The following is a 24,332-nucleotide window of genomic DNA, read 5'->3' on the forward strand; positions in this document are numbered from 1 at the left end:
CTATTTTATTATATGAATACTAGAGGCCCAGTGCATGAAATTTGTGCACAGGTAGGGTCCCTAGGCCTGGCTGGCAATCAGGAATGATCTGTGGGGTGACTGGCGGGGCGATTGGGGCCCCATTCACACCTGCCTTGGCCTGGCACCACCCGCTCACCTGCTCTACCATCAGGCTGCTTTCCCACTCTCGTCGGGACCCATTGGGGCTGGCAGCGCCTCCACTGCTGCCCACTGCCAGCTCTGCGTTGTCGATGCCCGCCATGTTCCGTGCTGCCCCCTGGTGGTCAGTGCACATCTAACTCCCAGTTGGTCGAACTCCCGCCCATGGGGACAATTTGCATATTAGCCTTTTATTATATAAGATATACCTGATTATAAAGTTAACAGCATCCTATAAGTTTGCATATGTACTATCCCCATTTTAATTGTATTCTAGAGGTTACTTAAATTTCCATTTTGGTCCACTGATTAGTTACAAGTGTATTTTTAATTGAAATTAGTTGTTGGCTTTAAAATTTACTTTTTCAACATCATTGCAATAATTATCAGAGAATGTCACCTGTGTAATTTGCTACTTACCTATCTTTAGTTTAATGTATTATATTTGCTATCATCTTTAATACCCACAGGTCATAAGAAAAAGAATTAAAACTCCATTTTAGATTAAAGATAAGTGAATTTCCCATAATTATGCAGTTAAGGATTTTTCAAACTCGGCACTATTGATATTTTGAGCCAGATAGTTCTTTGTTGTGAGGGATGTCCTATGCATTACAGAATTTTTAGTAGCATCCCTGGTCTATTTCCCTAGTTGTAATAACCAAAAAGGATTCCAGATATTGCCAATGTTCCCTGAGGGGGACATAATCACTTCCACTTGAGTATTATTTATCTAGTTAGTGCCTTTTTCCAACAAATGCTTTTTTTCTTATATTGTGCTTCTTAATTATTTCAAATATTTCCTCCTGTCTTAATATAATTAGCTGTGTTTCTCAACTTATGGAAGAAAAAAATTATTCATACACTCACAACTATATCATCTACCAAAACTTTTGGTAGTATCAATAAATGTAGATATAATTAGATCTGGAAGAAAAACAAATAAGAAAGCATTATATCTAGGGTTTTCTGTTCACAATATAAGAAACTAAGTGGCCTTTCAATACTCTTGAATCATTTCCGGCCTTCATGCTCATTTATGTCTCCATTATTTTCATATTCTACCTCAATTTGTTCTATAGCTTCCTCCTGTCTTACCTCTTGTCTTGGTACTAAATTTGGACTCTGGTTCAAGCTGCAAAATAATATCTAGTAGTGTTTTCCTGATTGGTACATTTTTATTATTTCTTAGCTAAGATTTATTTTTGTCTTTCTAGGCATTATCTTCTCTAATAAATATCTCACAAGTTGCATTTTAGCTACTAGTGTCCACTTTATCTATGCCCCATCTCTTGGGATCTAGTCAGGAGCAAGGAATACTTTCTAATTTGTATAAAACACTATTGTGAAGTAAGCAGTACAGGAATAGGATTAAGTGGCCAGGATCTGGGCCTTTCCCTTTCCAGATTGAAGTATAAATGTTGTGCACATTCACCCAATGAGATCCCTGTGTAGAAAAGATAAGAGGATGGGAGGAATCTGGGAAAAAATAATTATGTGTAAGAATAAGGTAATGCTGGCTCTTAATGGTAACTAATACATGATAAATTTAGCTTAAATATATACATTTCTTTTACAAAGTGAATTAGAAGTCAAGGGATCTATGTTCTAGCCTTGGTCCTTCTATTGATTGTAAGTCATTTAATCTAGTATATGGAATTTACAGTTTGGGGTACTGGTAGAAATATAATGCTAATTTCTCATAAAAAGGGAGACACCAGAAATCTATTTTTTTAAGGGAGTGACATAATACCATCTAGAACTTAGAAAGATAAAATGTTGATGATGACAATTGGAATGGAGGAACTGAAAACTGGGAAAAATATTAAAAGTTTGATGTGTTCTAGTAAAGAGGATAGTAGTAGTAGTAAGTATAGGAGGGTAAAGAATAGGTTTGAGAAATATTTCAGATACTCTGAAAGAATTTGACTGATTAGGATGAAATAAAAATATTTATATATCCTATTGAATAAATGAAATTAGGTTGGAAAATATATATGATAGTTTGTGTTACATAAGTTCATATAGACCCGTGGTCGGCAAACTGCGGCTTGCGAGCCACATGCGGGTCTTTGGCCCCTTGAGTGTGGCTCTTCCTAAGCCTTAGGAGTACCCTAATTAAGTTAATAACAATGTACCTACCTACATAGTTTAAGTTTAAAAAATTTGGCTCCCAAAAGAAATTTCAATCGTTGTACTGTTGATATTTGGCTCTGTTGACTAATGAGTTTGCCGACCACTGGAGACCATCCTTATGTAGGTAACTAAATGACAACTGAACATATAGGTTTAATTTAATGAGAGCAATATGGGTTGGAAACACTAGTTTGAAATAACTGTCATGTTGTTATAAATGACATTTATTTGGAGGCAATGCCATTTAGTAAGAAATTGTATAAAAGTAAAAAGAAGAAAAGAGATCCTAGAGCCTAGTCAGCCGTTCTCAACCTGTGGGTCACGAACAATGAAAATACATCCTGCATATCAGATATTTACATTACGATTCATAACAGTAGCAAAATTACAGTTATGAAGTAGCAACGAAAATAATTTTATGGTTGGGGGTCACCAGAACATGAGGAACTGTATTAAAGGGTCGCAGCATTAGGAAGGTTGAGAACCACTGGAGCAGCATTTAACACATTGCGTACCGCATAGAAATCTCTACGACATACGCCAGGGACCACACGTTTTGGGGCAAACTGCACGTTATTTAAATCATCATAACTACAGATCATAATGCACTTTAGGTGTTGTCTTTCAATAATTATAACATTTTTATTTACAAAAACAAAGTTCCTAGTACTTTTTTAACGTATGGTACTGCGTAAAACATTTTCCTCTATGAAGAGGGACCAAACAAAATTTACATAAGTATGTAGATTTGCTCCTTTTTCCATGGGCGGCACAAACTCTGCAGGCTCTTGTAGGAAATTTTTCCTTTCCACTCGCTGGAATACACGTAGGTTCATGCTGCTTCATATCACCCGACAACCTTTTGGGTGGATCTTTACCAGGTGCTCTCCTTGCACCTCCAGGGGAAGGGCTGGACAGATTTGTCTCTGGTTCTGGAGAGCCTTCATTATTGTCATCCGTTATCCAGTCTCTCGCCACCGATAGCAGAAACTGTTTATACTTCATTTTTGCTTGTGGATCGAGGACGTTGTACACTCTAAATGAATTGGCAGTGAGAGGACCCTGTCCTTTCATTAGTCTGAGGCTTGAACCTGGCCAAAACACTGTAACTGCACCCCACAGTGGACAAGACAGTGTGTTGACATCTAAGGTTCATAACAGATGGCCCGTGAAACACGAGAAAACTCCTGAGCGGTACGCAATGTGTTAAGAAGTAGGTCATTAAACTTGAAACAGTGAGAGAAAAGAACACATAGTAAAATATTGGAATGGAATGTCATTCATGGAATCTAGCAGAGCATTGAACTTTAAGGAAAGATTGTTCTATTGTATCAAATCTAAAAATTAAGTCATAATTTAGAGGAGAATCTTGACTTTTGTAATTATTATATTTGCTTATTATAGTAGAGCAATTTAAATGAACTGCAGATAAAAGTTGTCATAGATTGAGAAGTAAATGGAAAATTAAAAAATGAAAGCAACAAGTACAAATTACTTTAATGCTAAAGAGAAGCAGAATATAGGGTAGTAAGTAGGGGAATCAGGGCATTTTATTTAGAAGGGAAAGACTTACATATATGAGACATTAGTGAATATGGGAAGATCAGTGGCCTAACTTTAGAAAAACAGTTATAGCATAGTCTCCTGTGAGCCACAGGGACTAAGATCAGGATGGGCGAAAAGAAAAGGTCTATTGGAGTAAAAAAGGTTGATAATGATTGTTTAAATGAAAGTATGAAGATATTGGGTATATTTCTCATGTCAGGAAATAAATGATTTCCAAATTTATTTAAATTTTATACACAATTAATTACCAGTCATTAAGACATCTATATATCTATATCTATATATATATATATAAAAGCCTAAGTGACCATTCAACCGCCCGACTGCAAATTATGGTGCGCAATGACCACCAGGGGGCAGATGCTCCGACTGGTAACTATGACACACACTGACCACCAGGGGACAGACACTCAATGCAGGAGCTGCTGAGCTGCGGTGAGTTGGCAGCTGTGGTTCTCAGGTGATGCACCTGGAATCAGAGAAAAGGGAGCCTGATTCTGGGATGCATCACCCGAGGACCACCCTCTCACAATCCGGGACCTCTTAGGGGATGTCAGAGAGCTGATTTTGGCCTGATTCCCACAGGCCAGGCCAAGGGACCCCACTGGTGCATGAATCTGTGCACATGGCCTCTAGTTTAAATATAATATGAATGTGCTTTTAGAATAATAATAATTTTGAAATATCCAAAAAGCTAAGAAGAAGAATATTGATAGTGACTGGGGTTATTTCTTTGAGTCTAAATTTTATATAAATTCTGGAACATAAAATGCAGTCTGAAGGGGGAAAAAAAAGTTCTTCTTTGAGCTAAGTAAATCTAAATTTGATTTAGACTATAATAGCTTGAAATCCAATTTTGAATAAATCCCTTACTCAAGGCACTTACTATAATTTAATTATGTTTTGCTTTTACCATCTCTGCCTTAATCTTTAATTTTTTCTCAAGTTATTATTCCTTAACCAATAAAAGCCCATTTTACTATTTTATTTAAAGCATATTTATGAATTTCTAATTAATTATATGAAAACCTCAAGTGCAGTACTTTAGAAATGCCAGGAAATTATTAAAATGGACAAAGTTCTAGAAAAAATATATATAGTATAATTTATGAAAACTTTATGTTCACATTATATTATTATAGATGTAGCATGTTTAACACTCTCGGCTCTGTATATATACAAAGGCAAAAATTTTTATGTGTATTTTTTTCAGACTCAAGGAGAAATAGACCTAGAAATAGATACAGATTGTAAAAATAAATACGATATATATTCACCTCCTTAGTTCTTTTTGTCAAATATTCCAGTTTTCCTCTTTTTCAGGCACATGGTATGATTGTACTTCTGTTTGTGTAAATCAGCATTAATATTTTTGTCTAATGAATTGGGCTGCAAATGATATGTGTCCCCTTGGGGGGAAATACTAAATACTAGTGTGAAACTTTGCAGAGCTCACATGTTTTGCTGTTGTAGTTACTCGTGATGCTCCAGTCTGGGTCCAGAGTGAGGACAACGATGGAGTACAGCTCTGGGGGACTTTTAATGGATTTCTCTCATAAGAAAGAAATAAGCCTTTTTTGAATCTAAGCCTCCTGAAGTTTGGAGATTATTTGTTCAAACAGCATAATTTAACCTACCATGACCAATTCACTATCGTCCCTTTGAAAACTTATTAATTGGCCAATTAATGGTGTTGACAAATGAAGTAATATCCAGTTAATGGCTTCCTCATTTAGGCCTTTGTGTGATTTTATGGGAATGAACACTAAGAAGTTCTCCCTTATTAATGATAGTATATTTCACCAGAATAGAGGGGTTTTTTGTTTGTTTTACAGATATATATATATATATATATATATATATATATATATACTACTAAATGTAATTTAATTTTGAATTTTAACAAGATACAACTTTATTAACTTTAGGAAGCCTAATTATGTTATTTATTTGGAAAAGCATTATGTTTTAATTCTCTAATTGACTCTTATTAAAATTAAAATCTGTCTCCCTGTCCTGAGTAAAGAGGTATTTTTCTTGCCTGGATGTACACAGTTGTCTGGTAGCGGTTTGTTTAAACAGGAGAAATCTCTGCTCCTATCAGAAAATGTCTAGAGCAGTTTCTCTCAAAACATGAAGGGAGTATAGAGTTCTTAATATGCGCCTCAGACTAATTAAATTATATTTCTCAAAGTATAGATAGGATTCTAATGCAAAATAAATGAACAAGTGTAAAGTATTTTATTGAACTCATTCATTAATTAGAAAAACTGGAAAATGTTGGGACTAGTTCATAGACCATTTGAACGTGATATATTTATAGGCAGCTTAATAACTGCATTTAAAGATAACATTGCCAGATTAGGTACAAATCTGGTCACTTTCCTACAAAAATATAAATTATAAGTCTTAAAGTTATTAGCTTCCACTGAACAAAAATTATTTGTATCTCTACTGTTTTAGAAATCTGCCTCCCAACTAAGTCTGTAATTTTTAATTATTAGTCTTAACTGATGCAAATAATTTTTGCTCACTCTATGGTGCTGTTGGTGACGCACTCTTACATTGCAGCGATCTTACCATTCAGCTTTCCATGGTCATCTTTAGCTGCATATGTCTGTATGTATGAGCTAGAGGGCTTTTAATACTTACTGTCCATTAGGCAGATTAGAAATTCAGAGGAATTACACTATTTGCCTCCTCAGTATCTCCCCAATCCAAGATGCAGCCCATAAAAACTGATGGGAGTTGGGTGTCAGTACCTTTATTTCTTTATCCCATCATGTCACATAATTCTGAAGTATGTTTTTCATGGTTGACCAGAGTTTGACTTAAGAATGCAAACTTTATTTCCTCCAAACAACTTACTCATCTTTAGGAGTTTTCTACGTCTCCCCCAAAATTACTTCCACTGACACACTTTGCTCAGGATCTATTTGGGAAGATCCCAACTGAGGCACTCCAAGGCTGGAAAGATTTTCAGAATGTAGCATATCTTTCATGAAGCAGTCAAACCTATAGGGGTAGTTGACTAAATCCCATGGTGACTCTGAATTAAACCTGTTTTTCCAGAATAACTGTCTCTCTACTGATTCTCAAAAAAAAAAAAAAAAAAAGGTATAGGGAGGCCTTTCTCCCCACATCCTAACCACCCAACAAACTAGGTCTTATCTCTCATTAGATACCTTTGTAGAACATGGTAGCAGTTATTTTTTTGTGTCTGATTCTTTATTTTCTCTCCTCATTTGACTGCAATTTCTATAAGTATTGTGTTTGTTTTGCTCATCATTGTATGGAACCTAATACAGTGTCTCCTATGTAATAGATAATAGATAAATATTACTTGAATATTGTTTAGTAAATAAAGGAGCAGAAATAGGACCAAACATAAAAGTGGTGGTTTCAACTTGTCAAGGAGATAAAGAAAAGCATAGGCAACTTCTTATCAGATGTATTTCCTAACAAAATAAAAATAAAATACTGTTAATTTATACAGTTGTGTCAGCATTCATAGAATAGTTAAGCAATGTTTGTGCCCAATTTTACCTTTCATCACCTATTTTTATTTCCATATATATATATTTACTATACTAATTATGAGTGACTTTATCATATATGTATATATATGTCAACTGACAGAGACTTATAAAAAGCCAGTTAATTCTTTTTTTTTTTTTTTTGGCTTTAGCTGTAAAAAACAGAACAGCTATTTACAGGGTACTGTGAAATGATAAATTTTTATTTCTAGATGTCTAGCACCTCTGTGAAAGGATGTCTTCTTGATTTCAGTTGCATCATCCAGATATTTTCAGAGTATCTAGTCCCTAATTATTTCTTTGTTACATGATTTAATTTTATGTAGAGACTGTAGTTATTTGTGGATTGCCTACCTTACTTGAAGTAAAATGAATTACACAAGAAGCAAAGGAGTTTATATCTCAATGTATCTGTCCTGATCATTTGGAACTAAAGAGGCAAGGTCATTATTTCTAATAATAGATCATTTATAGCTTGTTGTCCTATGTGAGTAGTAAAATTATGAAAGATGTGAGGTATATGTGTTGTCTCACAAGTTATGCAGTCTCATTTACTAGCCCACATTATGTTTGATAGAATTTTATCTATGAAGATTTTCTTTATTGACTAGAGGCCTGGTGCACAAATTTGTGAAGGGGTGGGGCCCTCAGCCTGGCCTGCTTCCTCTCACAATCCAGGACCCCTTGGGGGATGTAGCAGTGCACCAAGTGGCAGGTGGCCAGGGAGGAGCCCAAGCCGGGGCAGGGCAGGGTGCCATGCCGCTGGTGCTCATCCCGGCTTGCTTCACCTGCCACTGCTGCTTAACAGCGCTGCTGTGAAGTCAGGAGAGGCTCCCGCCAGCGCAGCTGCACTCACCAGCTGTGAGCCCAGCTTCTGGCTGAGCAGCGCTCCCCCTATGGGAGCACACTGACCACCAGGAGGAAGTTCCTGCATTGAGCATCTGCCCCCTGGTAGTCAGTGTGCATCATAGTGACTGGTCATTCTGGTCATTCCAGTCGTTCGGCATAAACCTTGCTTAGGCTTTTATATATATAGATATGTTACTTTAGCATTTTTTCTGATTTTTACTAATTTAAAGAATCATATTTTTATATTGCCTTCATGACATATTCACAATGAAAAGCTAAAATGATCTTAATAAAATTGAAATTCACAATATCATGTACAAGATATTTTGAATAAAATATTATTAATAAATTTAGATATTTTGGAGCACCGCAGATTAATGCCCTTGTGATATTTTTTATAGTGAGCAGAAAAAGATTCAAATGTATACTTTTAAAGTATGAAACCTACATATTTCGTCAGTATTAAAAAATACCAGAGTAAAATCAATTTAAAAAAATATCAGAGTAAAATCAATTATCTATTTTAATGTGGTTGAGTAGGCTCATTTCTCATAGGTATTAATGTAACAGAAAGGCAGTTGGTGAAAAAAAAAAAAAATCCTGCAGTTTTAAAGTTGCTTGAATGTTATAGCTGCCCTTGCTCACTTTTTTTTTTTTTTTTGAGGGGGTGGGGGTGGGGAATAGAAGAAAAGGCTGCAGGTGAGCATTGATTAAATGAATGATAAGGTCTTTGATGGATTGATTTTTTTTTCACATTTTTAATTTAGAAAGTAAAAGTTTCTATCCCATTTCAGCTGAAATTATGGCTGACATATTAGAGGTCTGATTCCTGTGCAAGTTAAAGAGAATAAAGTTGCTGCTCAAATGTCAAGACTTCTTGTGGTCCAAGATGATTAAAACTAAACTGTTTGCTATATGAATCCCAAGGTGCAGCTATATCTCAGCTTTGGTGACATTTAGCCAGTGACTTTTCATAGCTGGTTAATAATGTATAGCTGTCCCTATATAAATTTCCAGTGACAGAAGTAGCCATTTGGAGTGGAGCAGTTAATGAGATTTATTCTTGACAGAAAATGCAGATTTGAAAAGTATTTCTAAAAAATAAAGATTAATGTCAAAAGAAGCCATGCATTTAACAGACAAAAGCATCAGAACCATTCTTTGGGTGTTTTAACCAAGATCACAGAACTATGTGCAGTGATACATGTTCTATTTTTAATCAACATTCTATGCAGCCCAACCCCCAGCCTTCTCTGCAGCTGTTTTCCACTGACCCTGCATAAATCACAAGGCTTCATCTTACAAATCATCTCCTTGCGGGAATTTTCTAACCTTTGACTTGGCTAGTTCCACATAACTCATGTAAGTTTTCCATCATAAGGCTACTCATATATTTTTATAATCACTTGTCTGGTGCTTGTCTTTTTCACTAGATTCCACTAGCATGATCTGTAGCAAATTTTTTGCTTTCACTGAATCCTCAAGTGATCACTGAATCATTGAATCATCATCAGCAGTTATGAATATTCTTTGCAGAAGTGAGAGTTATCATTAGTTTTTAGACAATGAAGTTTTATAAGAAACTTTCAGTTTATATTTTGACTATTCAATATTAATCTCCCATTAATTATTTTCTCCACTAGAAACAGAATAGTGCTGTGTTTAGTCATGTCTGTATCTAATATTATAAAAACCTGATATAGAAATAATGCATAAACTATGAAATGTCACAAGGTAGATGTGAGGAGACTAAGTGCACAAAAGGAATATAAGAAAGGAAATGAGTTTACAAGTTAGTTATTCATTTTTATTGAACAGCTATAGAATAGAAATAACTAAATTTTTGGTGATTTGAAATCATTAATTTTTATAATTACTGAATTTATGTAGCCATGACAGTAATAGAAATTTTTTTTTTAAACTTCAATAATTGAATGCAAACAATATAAAACAAAAGGCTGGAGTCTACAAAATTGTCATGTTAATAGGTCAAATGTGATCTAATACTAACAATTTAATTTGGAGGACCCACCTATATAAATTCCTGATAGTCATTGCAATTTTGTCCCAGTTTCATCAACATGAGCATTTAGGATGAGTATTGGCTTCTGGCTGCCATAACGAATTATTACACACTGGGTGACTTAACAGAAATTTATTGTCTCACACTTTTGGAGGCTAGAGGTCCAAAGTAAGGTCTTGGCAGATTTGGTTCCTGCTGAGACTGTGAGGGGAAGTTCTATACCTCTCCATAACTTTTGGTAGCTTCAGACAGTTCTTGGCTTGTAGATGCTGGTCTCCCTGTGTCTCCACATGATCTTTTCTCTGTGCATGTCTGTCTCTGAATACAAACTTTCCCTTTTTATAAGGCCACCAGTCATATTGGATTAGGGGCCCTAATGACCTCATCTTAACTTTAATATATCTGCCGAACACCCATTTTTAACTAGAGGCCTGGTGCACAGATTCGTGCACCAGTGGGGTCCCTCAGCCTGGCCTGTGCCCTCTTGCAATCCCTCAGGGGATGTTGGAGAGTCGGTTTCAGCCTGATCCCTGCAGGCCAGGCCGAGGGACCCCACCAGTGCATCAATCCATGCACTGGGCCTCTAGTGTGCATGTAAGATCTTTGGTTAATCTCTTCCCACCTTCCCCCCTTCCCCCTTCCCTCTGAGATTCAGCAGTCTGTTCCATGTTTCCATGCCTGTGGTTTCTGCTCCTCATTGAACGTCTGCCCCCTGACAGTTGAACGGTCAGTTGGCCGGCTGGTGGTCAGTGTGCCCCCGGTCATTCAGGCTTTTATGTACATAGATAAGTTTATATTCTGAGGTATTAGGGGTTAAGTCTTCAAATATCCCCTTGGAAGGGCACAATTTAACCCAAAGCAATATACAATATAGGATGGGGCAAAAATAGGTTTACAATTGTGAGTACTCAAAACACAGTTTAGTCTTGTATTATTATTTATTAACTAGAGGCCCAGTGCACGAATTTCATGTGCTTGAGGGGAGGGGACGGTCCCTCAGCCCAGATTGCGAAAGGGTGCAGGCCAGGCCAAGGGACCCCACTGGTGTATGATTGGGGCTGGAGAGGGACCGTGGGAGGGATCCAGGGCATGTCTGGCTCATCTTCTCAGTCCTAATTGGCCAGACCCCAGCAGCAAGCTAAACTACTGGTTGGAGCGTCTGCCCCCTGGTGGTCAGTACATGTCACGACGAATGGTTGAGCAGCCTTAGCATATCATTAGCACATTACGCTTTGATTGTTTGAATAGCCGGCCGGATGACCAGACACTTAGCATATTAGGCTTTTATTATATAGGACTAGAGGCCCGGTGCACAGATTCGTGCATTGGTGGGGAATGTGGCCTGCGGGGATTAACCCGCTATATGAGCGCACTGACCACCAGGGGGCAGCTTCTGTGTTGAGCTTCTGCCCCCTGGTGGTCAGTGTGCATCATAGCGACTGGTTGACTGGTCATTCTGGTCGTTCCGCTGTTCAGTCACTGGGCTTTGATATATATAGATTATTGTATTATTTTCTATACAAACAACTATAAACCTATTTTGTCCCACTCTGTATAAAAATATATAAATATATGTAAAAATACACAGAGAGAATTTCGTACACACCTCTGACATAGACTGTATATAGGTTGGCCTCGATTTCAACTTCTCCTTTCACCATTGGACAGTTCCACTCTTACTCTGCAGCCACACAGGGTTCTCCCGTCTAGCTCTCAGACAGCATCAGCTGATCTCGATGATCTTCAAACTCCACGAAATCAAAGCCGGGAGGGTTTCTAGCAACCCACACACTCCTGAGTGGCCCATAATAGCCAAAAGCCCGTTCCAACTAAGTCTTGTCACCGTTGTTCCCAAGATTTCCCACGTAAACCTTACAATCCAGTGGACAGGAATCACGATGCATTTCGAGATCCGGAGTGAGAAACGCGGCGGCTGAAGTGCACACCCTCCACCCGGCTCCCTGGCGTCCACGAAATGGCGTTTTTTTTCTACTATTTTTATCCCCAAAATATTCTCACCATATAGGACAATTTTTCAATATTACTATTTCAATTATTTTAACTATAGCACTCAGATAATATATTTTTGTGTTGGTTAAAGAATACTAAGTTTCTTCTAGGATTTAAACACATGGACATAGGAATTTAACTTCATCTCAGAGATAGAAATTTAATTTACTCATCTAAACATTGTGCCTTTTTCAGTTTATATAACTATAATCATAACAATAATAAAATGAGGACACTAAAAAAAATTACTGGCATTTAAAAAGTATCCTAATTCTTATAAATTCTAATAAGCTTAGTTTTACAATTTTTTTGTTATTACATTTACAATTTAATCCTCAAAATAGAATTATTTTAGTTCTAATAGAATCCTGAAATTTTAAATGACAAACTCTTCAATTGTGAAACTTATGTCAGTTATCAAGGTCGCATGGCTGGTAATTACCAGAGAGCTTACTCATCTCTGTGTATCATCATCTCATGTCAAGAATTCCAAAGCTTTCGTTCTTAATACTGCATACCCTCAGTCTCACATACGGCTCCTTTTTGTTTCTGTTACATTTATAAATGTTCTTCTGTAGAGCTCCCATGGAGTCAATTTCAGACCCATGATTACATATAGGACTGACATTCCCAGAAAGAATGCAATATTGTAATTTGTCTAAAATAGTTCTATTTTGATGGTTTAAATATGTCATTGAAATTTTAAATGTTTTATTTGTTTATTCAAACATATGACTGCTCTGGTGTCTAGTTTTCGATATTTCACTGCTTATATAATGATGTGTTCATTAAAATCTCTTCCATCATTCAGCCTGGGCTTTAACTCTGAGATAGACCTAAAACTTCCTATTAGAAAGAGGAATGGTAAATAGTATTTATTCCCTGAAGAAATTCAGCTATCTCATAAAGGCTTAGTTGATGCAAAATAATAATGGTCTGATGAATAGAGTTCTAAATGATTATTTCTAGTTATTTGCTCACTAAATGTGATTAGGGATTTAAAAAAGAAAAGAAGAAAAAAAGCTTTACATGGCAAGAATTACCAATAATGGAGTTGGCATGCTGATGCTGCATTCTCCAGGCTCGTAGAGAGATTTCTCCCATCTTATAAATATGCATTCTTTTGATTCAGAGCTACTTAGCACCTGTAAAAGACTGTCTTAAGATTAAGAATATGATATGAGCTATAATTAGCAATTGCAAGGAAGGAGATCACAGGCCGCCATATTAACCACATTGAAATATATATTTAAATCAATTGTGGTAGGCTAAAATCAGGAATCGGTTTGCAAATTATATTATTTCAATAAATACATAATTTTCCTGCTCATCATGTTTTTAAAATGACATAATATTCTAACACTTGTTTGGATATTAATATATTTGAAATAGTCAATGATAAGTGTACATGTTGAAGCTATATTAGCTTTGTAATAATTTCAATGTATATACTGTGTCTTCAGAAAGTATGCATCCCTAAAAGGTGTTTTGACTCCTACAACTAAACCACCTCAATTAAAAGCATACCTAGAATTGTTATAACTCGTAAAACTGCGAAGTTCATTTTGAAGCTCATTTCAGGCATAGCTGGATCCAGGGATAACTTGGTTCAGAAATTATTTCTCTACCTTTTGACTCTAATCCCTGTATATGTTGGCTTTATTCAAAGTTTCTGAGTTTTGGTCCTATAGCCATTTATCTAAGATAAGACACTAAATGTGTGTGGTGATTACAAAGAACAGGAGGAAAAGTTCAAATGCTATTTTTTGTTTTGTCTTCTTCATGAAGCATAATAGCACCAAGTTTTTCTAAGCTTTGCATGAATTTAAATCTTTAGTGTAGGGGCTTTCCATATAATGCCTGTTCACCAAAACCATGAAGAGGCTTTTTTATTTATGGCATGTTCATTTCATATCAGAAACTTGGATTCCACCTTCAAGATTTATATAGTAAAATATAAGAAAAGTATTTGTGTAGTGCTAATAATGAAACATAATTTTTAAAAGCCCCAATATTTACCAAGAAAGGGAATTATATTTACATACTAGAGGCCTGGTGCATGAAATTCATGCACTCAGGTGGGGGGGTCCCTCAGCCTGGCCTGCGCCCTCTCGCAGTTCGGGAGCCCTCGGGGGATGTCCGACTGCTGGCTTAGGCCCACTCCCTGGAGACAGGGGAGGCTCCCTTCACTACCTTCTGGCTGAGTGGCAGACCCCTGTGGGAGTGCACTGACCACCAGGGGGCAGCTCCTGCATTGAGCATCTGCCCCCTGGTGGTCAGTGAGTGTCAGTGCAACCGGTCATTCTGCCGTTTAGTCAATTTGCATATTAATTAGTCTTTTATTATATAGGATAATATTAGTGCTTAAAATGGAAACCTCTGTGAATGTTCTGAAAATGCTTTTGGTTACTTTCTAAGACCTGCCTTAAAGTTTGTTGAGATGTTTTAATGTCCTGCTTTATTTTAAAACTCATGTCTTTGCTTTTATGTGTCTATATTCCTACTACTTGTCTTCTGGTTGTTATCCAATAGACTTCTTTTGGTTTACAGATAAGAGGGGGTGTTTTAAATTGTGTCTCCCAAAAATTCATATGTTAAAGTTCTAACCCTCAGAAGATGACTATATTTGCAAATAGGGAATTTAAAGAATTACTTAAGGTAAAATGAGGTCAAAAGTGGGACCTAATTCAATGACTGATATGTATATATGAGGACATAAGGAGAGGAAAGATCATATAAAGACAAGCAGAAGAAGGCAGACCTCTACAAGCCAATGAGGGAAACCCTCAGAAGAAACCAACCCTGCAGACACCTTGATACAGGTCATGTGGCTTCCAGAATTGTGAGAAAGTAAATTTCTCACAATTTATGTAATTTTGTTATGTCAATCCTAGCAAACTAATGTAGAGAAAAAGGAAGTAGACAAGAAAAAATTCCTGAAGCAACAAGTCACTATGAAAAATATAAAGTCATTAAGGACAAAATTAGTAGATTGAATATGTTGGTAATAAGGTGACATTAAAGTGACATTTTTTGTTGTTGTTGTTGTTGCTAGGAACACCCTGCATCATATTCTTCACACCCTTACAAATTCCTGAGGAAAAGATATATTTGGGAAAAACTGCTTGAAAATGAGCACACTTCGTTCTTTCAAGGCTATGGCTTCAACTCTCCCAATACAGAATATTTGATGAGACATGGTGTCAGGGAGGCTATAGCTCAAAGTGAAGACAGTCTGAAAAATATACATACTGAATGGCTAGGAATCTCCCAAAATATGGAAGAAATGTGAATATTAAAAATTCAAAAAATATTAAAAATGGTGAAGGTTTGCCTGAGCCCCAACAGGAACTTTTATTGTTGAGGTAGAATAACCATCTGCATGACATTTAACAGATCTTAATAAGTATAATTAAGAGAGTATTCATATATTGATTTTAATAAACATTGAATTTGCTCACTTATATATTTCATTATAAACACAGTTCACATTCTATTGCACATATAATAGAGAATCTAGTTATAGCTTCTTTTTTTTTTTAAATATATTTTATTGATTTTTTACAGAGAGGAAAGGAGAGAGAGAGATAGAGAGTTAGAAACATCGATGAGAGAGAAACATCGACCAGCCGCCTCCTGCACATCTCCTACTGGGGATGTGCCCGCAACCCAGGGACATGCCCTTGACCGGAATCGAACCTGGGACCTTTCAGTCCGCAGGTCGACGCTCTATCCACTGAGCCAAACCGGTTTCGGCTAGTTATAGCTTCTTTAGGGAAGCAACATATAGAGCTATCTATAACATTTCAAAAGGAAGCAAAGTTGATTAAAATGTATTCCCACATGCATATGCACATTAAAGATTGAAAAGCACACAGGTCATGTTCTGACCATAGTGTATCTATATTAGAAATCAAAAGTGAAAATATTTTTATAACATAGTTATTTCACAGATAGGAGTTTCAAAGAGTTCATAACATATTTCTCACTATCCATACTACCTTGAGTAAATGTGACTTTACTATGTAAATCAGTTTCTATAATTGGAGCTTCAGTTTGTTTTCCTCCACTCAGTTTTCTAATGACAAAATTGCAAATTAGAAAGAATGATCCTCAGGAAATGTACAGTTTAGTAAATAGGTAGAGATCAAAATAGTTAATCAGCATTTTAATAAGCCCAGTCAAAGTCATAGGTGTTCTCAAGAGAATTAAATGATCTGAATATAAATAATCCCAAAGGCATTTCTTCAAGTTCAGCTTATGCATTGATTTACTAATTATGAGCTGATTTAGGCTGATGAGTGGCCAGTTTGTGTGTGTGTGTGTGTGTGTGTGTGTGTGTGTGTGTGTGTTTCACTTCTATTATCTCATAGAGAATTTTAGAAGGCATATATGTTTTATGTTGGAGAATTCCCCACCATGTTGACTATATTACTAAAATCATTACTTACAATTAAAAATAACTTTTGAAATTTTTGATTCAGTGTTGAACTAGAATATACATTCAAACTTTAGCTTAAAATTAAACTCCAGAATGAGCAGAAATAGCAGTTATCTAAAAAGTATACTTTATACATTCCCATGTCTCTTCTATGCCTTGTGGCAAATGGGAAAAAGGGAATGCTTTGATTCATACTTTCCATTTTAATATAGTCAGATATCTAAAAAGGAACTAGATAAGTAAAATAAATTTCAAAATACATGTTATATTGTTAATTAAGTATCAGAGAGCTTTTTTCTCCTTAAGTGTTTTTACTTAGGGCCAATTTTCCAAATCATGCAGCTATAGTATTTTTTTATAAGAAATAAAAAAAATTTACTTTTAATATTAATCCCATCTCAAAAATATCATCTTATGTACTGTCTACTTATTGAAGAATCTAGAATCTGTCCCTTGACAGCTGGCAAAAAAAAAGGCAGTATAAATACAGAGAAAATCAACTCAATAATTAAATTTAAAATCTTGGCAAAAATGCAGGATCTTACAAAATTGACAGAAAGTCTCTTGGAAAATTGCATCAATTGTACACCATGCTGATGGAGATTGGACAGAGTTACAATGGTTAAAACTAAGGAAGAGAAAAACAATCAGTATGAATACATTAGAGGCCAAGATAATAATGTATAAAAGTTTTAGAGAGACATTTTGGAAATCTGAAGTAAGCTTAAATAATTTCATTAAATTATCATTAGTCAAAGGAGAAGTAAAGATAAGATAATGTAGTTGGAGACATGTCAAAACCCATCATTTTAAATTGATTTTGTGAAACTTTAGGTGAACTTTGGAAATATATTTGTGTAAATGTTTTTAAAACTTAAAAACCAATCCTTTTCACCATTTAATATAAAATTCTGGTTGTCTTTTTAAGTTATTTTTTTTGTATTTTAGAACCCTATAAAAGACTCCAGTGTTACTCGGATAATTGATATTTATTCACAAGAAAAAAAAAGTTTGAAACTTTTCTCTGTGAAAGGAATTTTAATATTTCTGGCAACATATCTATATATGTCCACATACATAGAAAAATGTCCAAAAAAGAATAAAATATTTATTAAATATAATATTGGAAGGAGAGTAGGAGTGAAACCTGGTTATGGAGGAAACCATTTTTTTTCTTTTTTAAATTTAAATTCTTTATTGTTGAAAGTATTACATATGTCTCCTTTTGCACCCATTGACTTTTCTCTGCCCATTCCTGCCCTCAAGCACATGCCCTCACCTCCCTACTGTCTGTGTCCATTGGTTATGCTTATATACATGCATACAAGTCCTTTGGTTAATCTCTTACCCAACCCCCTTCTCACCCTCCTCTGCCTTCCCTCTGAGGTTTGACGGTCTGTTCGATGGTTCTCTGTCTCTGTATCTATTTTTGTTAATCAGTTTATGTTGTTCATTATATTTCACAAGTGAGTGAGATCATGAAGACATTTATCTTTCTCCTACTGGCTTATTTCACTTAGCATAATGCTCTCCAGCTCCATCCATGCTGTTGTAAATTATAAGAGTTCTTTCTTTTTTATAGCAGCACTAGAGGCTCGCTGCATGACATTTGTGCATTGGGTGGGGTCCCTCAGCCTGGCCTGCACCCTCTCACAGTCCAGGAGACCCTTGGGGGATATCCGACTGCCAGCTTAGGCCCTCTCTCCAGACATACCCCAAGGAGTCCTTAGCACTGCTTCAGAGGTGGGAGAGGCCCCCGCCACCACTGCTGCACTCGCCAGCCATGAGCCCGGCTTCTTGCTGAGAGGCACTCCCCCTGTGGGAGTGCACTGACCACCAGGGGGCAGCTCCTGCATTGAGGATCTGCCCCTGGTGGTCAGTGCGCGTCATAGCAACTGGTCGTTCTGCCATCCAGTCAATTTGCATATTAGCCTTTTATTATATAGGACAGTATTCTATTGTGTAGATGTACTTCTGTTTTTTAATCCACTGATGGGCACTTAGGCTTTTTCCAAATCTTAGCTATTGTAAATTGTGCTGCTATGAACATAAGGGTGCATATATTCTTTTTGATTGGTGTTTCTGTTTTCTTGGGATATATTCCTAGAAGTGGGATTGCTGGGTCAAATGGAAGTTCCATTTTTAATTTTTTGAGGAAACTCTATACTGTTCTCCACAGTGGCTGCACCAGTCTGCATTACCACCAGCAGTTCAAGAGTGTTCCCTTTTCTCAGCATCCTCTCCAGCATTTGTCATTTGTTGATTTGTTGATGATAGCCTTTCTGACAGGTGTGAGATGGTGCCTCATTGTCATTTTGATTTGCATTCTCTTTTTTTAAAAATATATTTTATTGATTTTTTTTTTTTTTTTTTTACAGAGAGGAAGGGAGAGGGATAGAGAGCTAGACACATCGATGAGAGAGAAACATCGATCAGCTGCCTCCTGCATGCTCCCCACTGGGGATGTGCCCGCAACCAAGGTACATACCCTTGACTGGAATCGAACCTGGGACCCTTGAGTCCACAAGCCGACGCTCTATCCACTAAGCCAAACCGGCTAGGGCTAGAAAGTGTGCTTTATAAGGAATGGGTTAAGAAATTTTGGAAGTTTCCAGTAAAAATTGGAAGATTTTGTGGGAAAAATGAAATGCATTTTGAAGTACTTAGAAGATGGATTAAAATGCACATGGATTTCTGCAGTTAATAGAATGTTGTCCAATGGTGGAAAATATTAAAAAGGGTATTTAATATCATTATAATCCCACTATGGAAAAATACAGGACACTTTGCAAGTTTGAAAAATAAGCATGGGCCCTGGCTGCTTTGCTCAATGGTTAGAGCATCAGCCTTCTCACTGGAGGGTCTCAGGTTTGATTACCAGTTAAGGGCACAAAAAACAAAACAAAACAAAACAAAACAAAAAACACAAACAATAGTTCAACCTCATTTACGTAAATAAAGCTGTTGAAAGAGCCAAATGAGTTGGTTTATGAAGTCATGTATGTGTTAACATTGGAAGTATCCTGAGGAATCCAATTAACTACTTTTTGAATATGTTATTTAGAAAACCCAGCACTGTAAATTTGGACCTCTAAATGAAACAAAACGTTAAAATGATTTCAGCAGAAACTTCTTCCATACCTGAGTACATGAGTGTGTCAGGATTTACACTAACTCTTGCCATGGGGAACACTCTGTTTACAATAAAATCTCCTAAAATTATATCTGCCAAGTAAATTATTTTTCATTTAAACTCATTACTGGTAGCCTAAATGTATTATCTAAGATTGTGTTTTGAAAATTGACACATGTATGTAAATGACCTTGCAAAATGCCTAGTACAGAGGCAGAAAATTTAGCTAACATAAACTGTATAATATTAATTTTCTAACTGGAAAATAGCAATATATTGTAAACATACATATGTTATTATAATAATTAGGCATTTTACCTTGAGAAAATCATTTTGATCATAGTAGATATAGTGATATCAATATAGTGACAGAATTGATACTAGATTGAGGTAAGTTTCATTGCCTGTGTTGGTTCTGTCTGTTTCCTTATTATGTCTTATAAATAGTCCCCAGAATAAAGGTCTGCTTTCATTTATTTTAATTGAGTTATTACTAAAAGCAGAATGTGATGAAAAACATTTCCCTCCCCATAAGATTTCAGTGTAGTTTAAATGTATTAACTTATTTTTCTGAATTTTTTTGAGAAATTATTTAACATACAAAGTAGGTTGGGCTCCACATGTGGTGATTCTTTAGCACATGCTTTTGCTGCTATTCATCCAATCCCAGCTGTGCTGGGCAGTTTCTAATCATACTGACTATCCCCTACTTTAAAAGCCTCTCTTTTATGCCTTCAACGTTTTTGGAAGCTGAAGAACCTAACTGAATGTACACATAGGCCACTCGTAAATCAGCACAAAAGTGTGGATATGTTAATACCTGAAGGAAATCTGTGTGTAACAGGCACAAGAGAGTCAGTGGACAATTGCTCCATTTCTCAATCATTCCATAACTGAATTCATAAGGTTCTCACTGAGTGCATAGTCATCTATTGCAGTGTAAAAAAATTACCACTCAAATCTAATGGCTGAAAACAACAAGCATTTACAGATGTTCCTCAGCTTACTATGGGCTTATGTACTGGTAAACCCATTGCATTAAAAATATCATGTAAAAAAATCATGTAGCCGCACAGTACACTGTAGACTAAGTGTCGGTTGTTTATCCTTGTGCTAGTGTGTCTGACTATGAACTTCGGCTCGCTACTGCTATCTAGCATCACAAGAGATACAATAAGGTTTCTACTAAATGCGTATGCTACGGCACCATTGTAAAGTTGAAAAATCGTAAGTGGAACCATCACAAGTTGGGGAATGTCTGTATTTCACAGTTTCTGTAGTTCAGGAGTGGCTTATCTGGGTGATTCTGGCTCAGGATCTTTTTTTAGGTTGCAATAAAGAGTTAGCAGGCTGCTCTGACTGGTTGGGCTCAGTGGATGGAGCATTGGCCTACGAACTGAAGGGCCCCAGGTTCCATTCTGGTCAAGGGCATGTACCTTGGTTGCAGGCACATCCCTAGTAGGGGGCATGCAGGAAGCGGCTGACCGATGTTTCTCTCTCATCGATGTTTCTAACTCTCTATCCTTCTCCCTTCCTCTCTGTGAAAAATCAATAAAATATATTTAAAAAAAGAGTCAGCAGGCTTAGAGTCATATAAAGACTTGCATTGGGCTAGATTAGAAGATCCTATTCCAAATTCATGATGTAGCTGTTGACCAGGGGCTTTATTTCTCCTCCATGTGGCTCTCTCCATACTGTTACTTAATTATCTTCATGACATAGAAGTTGGCTTGTCTGAGAGAACCAAAGAAAGAAGGAAAAGGAAGTCACACTTGGACCATATTCTACACATTAGCAGTGAATCACTAAGTACACCTACAGTCAATGAGAGAAGAATTAGGCTTTCAAAAAGTATGAGAAAGTTTTAGAACCATTCTAGTTGTACTGAGCCCAGCTACACCTAGTGGCAAAGAGTTAAATAACTCATTTCCAATTGACTCTTTTCTTCCCTGTCTCATTTTCCCCACTCCTTCATTTGGGCATAAATATATATATATATATATATATCCTCTCAAATAAGCAATCTGAATTCAAGTCTTTGTCTCAGTTATTGCATAAGAAACATTCCAAACCAAAACAACTTAGCATTCTGAAATATAAATACTCTGAAGATCAAAATTTAAAGCAAAGTTTTATTGAAAACATAGGAAATAACTATAAAAAAGAATTAAGAAGAATTCCTTTTAAGATTTATGTATTCCTAATCACGGAGACAGTTGTGGTTATTATCACTTCCCTTTTATCTAAATTATTTTATATGTCCATATATAGTTTCAACAGCTATTTAGACAATATTCTGATTTGTAAAGTAATCTCAAGAAACTTAGATTTACTCTGTCTCCAGATTTACTCTGGAGAATATTCTCCTCATAATTTGTATGCAAAATTAAACTGATAATAGAATCACTCAGGATAAAAGTAAAAATGTTAAATTAAAAATGGCCTTTAGGATACATAATTTAGGCAATAGTAATAAAAGTACTTATTTTAGATATGAAGTAGAATTGTACTTTATGGAATTTACTTAAGGCTATAATAAATGAAATTACATATCTGAAAATAATAATTTAGATTCTAATCTATCACAATTTCTGCAATAAATCAAACAAATTAGTTTAAAATTCCTGTGTTTATTAAAGATTTAGAAGACATAATGAGATCAACTGAATAATTCAGAAAATAGTCGAGTAACAATGTGATATTGTTATTGGAGAATTGCAAGGATTGCCCTTCTCCTTTGCTAGTGAGAGTGGAGTTCGTAGGCACTGCTGAAATAAGCATTTCTGGAGGCCCCCATGGGAGGATGAGATGAGGTAGAAAGTTTTATTTGCTTGGAATTACATCTGGAAGGTGGTCCAGAATGACGTCCAGTCTAATTAGCATATTATGCTTTTATTATTGTAGATGTATATGTATAATACATTTTTGATAATTGCTCCATCAATAATGTTGATCAACACTGCTTGGATCTAATCAAGTTCTAAGCAATGATCACATTTAGAAAACAGGAACTGGATGTTCTGTGAACTGGTAAGCAATCACTTTGACTACCATCAGGAAATTCTAATGTTTAGAATTAATACCTCACTACAATTATTTTCTAAATTTAAGAAAAATTCAAATTCCTTATTTTTATCTATCAATTGTGCTTGGAACACAGGAGTCTTTTATAAATGTTAGCACTTATTGATGTTGACATTATTGTTACATACAATGATTTTTAGTACAGATATGGGCAAGCAAGCAGAGTAAACTTATTTTATTCAAGGAATAATTATTCATTAACAATGACCTTCTCGTCCATTTATGCCTTTGGTCATATTCTCTTTAACTATATACTGATATAAACAAGTTGTGTCCACACATCTTCCCTACATTTCCTCTGCTTTTCAGCTATGTTAATTTCGTCCTCTGTCTTCTGTCATTCATCTCATTTCCAACATTCGGTTGCATCAACTGAGACAGAATGTTGAATGCCTAAATTTTCTTGAGCAATAATAATCTCAGAAGCACATGTGGGGGTATTTTTGGTCACTCAGAAAGAATTTTCACTACTTACAGACCCCACAGAACACTTGAGACAGCTATGGATACCTCAGGTTCTGGCTTTCTGGTTACTTGGATCCCCTGAGGAAATAACAGCTTGAAAGTCTGGGGGCACTTCCCTCATCTAAGGTCTTCTTTCTAGGCTGATAATCAAATTAACAGAGCCAGGTTAACACGAGAAAATATCCAATATTTATTATTACTGATGTATATGCCCGGGGTATCAAGATATGAGACCAGAAACCCATTAGGCAGTTGAGGCTTATATGCCACCTGGACAAAGGAGAAGAAACCAAGGGTCTGGGACTCCCAAGGGGAAATAGGTAATTCACAGTAAAAAATAGAGTAAACATGTGCTAAACAAATTCTTGCTGTGCCATCAGACACAGTGGGACACAAAGGGCAGGCTTTGCTAGATTTCTTGTCTGACACACATGTCCTATTTCATGTGTGCTGAAGGGAACATACTAAGGTTCCCTTCCAGAAGCAGGTTTTCTTTCTATCTGAAAGATAGAAAATTCTTTGAGGCAGGAAAGGGGGAAAGTCAAAGGTGCTTTTTGAGTTGTTTCTTAACAACCAGCTTAAAAGCAATATCTCAAAAGGCACATTTTGGGGTGGCAAAACTTTGGTTCCCTTCAGCAGACATATGGATAATAGGGCTCCTATTGTTTATGTGATGTTGTACAAATTATCAATTGAGTACCAGCAACATGCTATTTACCAGTTCACATTCACTCATCATTGACAACATCTCCTGTATTTTGGCAGACTCAATAGTGATACTGGTTTTATTTGGTCAGACAGTTTTTCAGGAGACATTTGCATGTATATTTTGAAATAGCCGCCTATACATAAATATGTGACTCTTGCAGATAAAATAGGTAGAATAGAGATTACAATTCTCTGATATAAGAAATAAATACCATTTCAAAA

The 24,332-nt window shown here is 36.1% G+C and overlaps 1 protein-coding gene across 1 annotated transcript in view; it reads left to right on the forward strand.

The window, feature by feature from the left end:
- Nucleotides 1–24,332, forward strand: part of EYS (eyes shut homolog) — a 1,239,289-nt gene that overhangs the window by 554,833 nt on the left and 660,124 nt on the right. Inside the window, 1 exon segment of the mRNA XM_070419099.1 lies at nt 11,957–12,186. Within this exon segment, the coding sequence (XP_070275200.1) occupies nt 11,957–12,186 (230 nt within the window).

The sequence above is a fragment of the Myotis yumanensis genome, unplaced genomic scaffold (assembly GCF_028538775.1).
Source record: "Myotis yumanensis isolate MYYU_CA2020_CCGP unplaced genomic scaffold, mMyoYum1.0.hap1 SCAF_6, whole genome shotgun sequence".
Classification (NCBI taxonomy): domain Eukaryota; kingdom Metazoa; phylum Chordata; class Mammalia; order Chiroptera; family Vespertilionidae; genus Myotis; species Myotis yumanensis.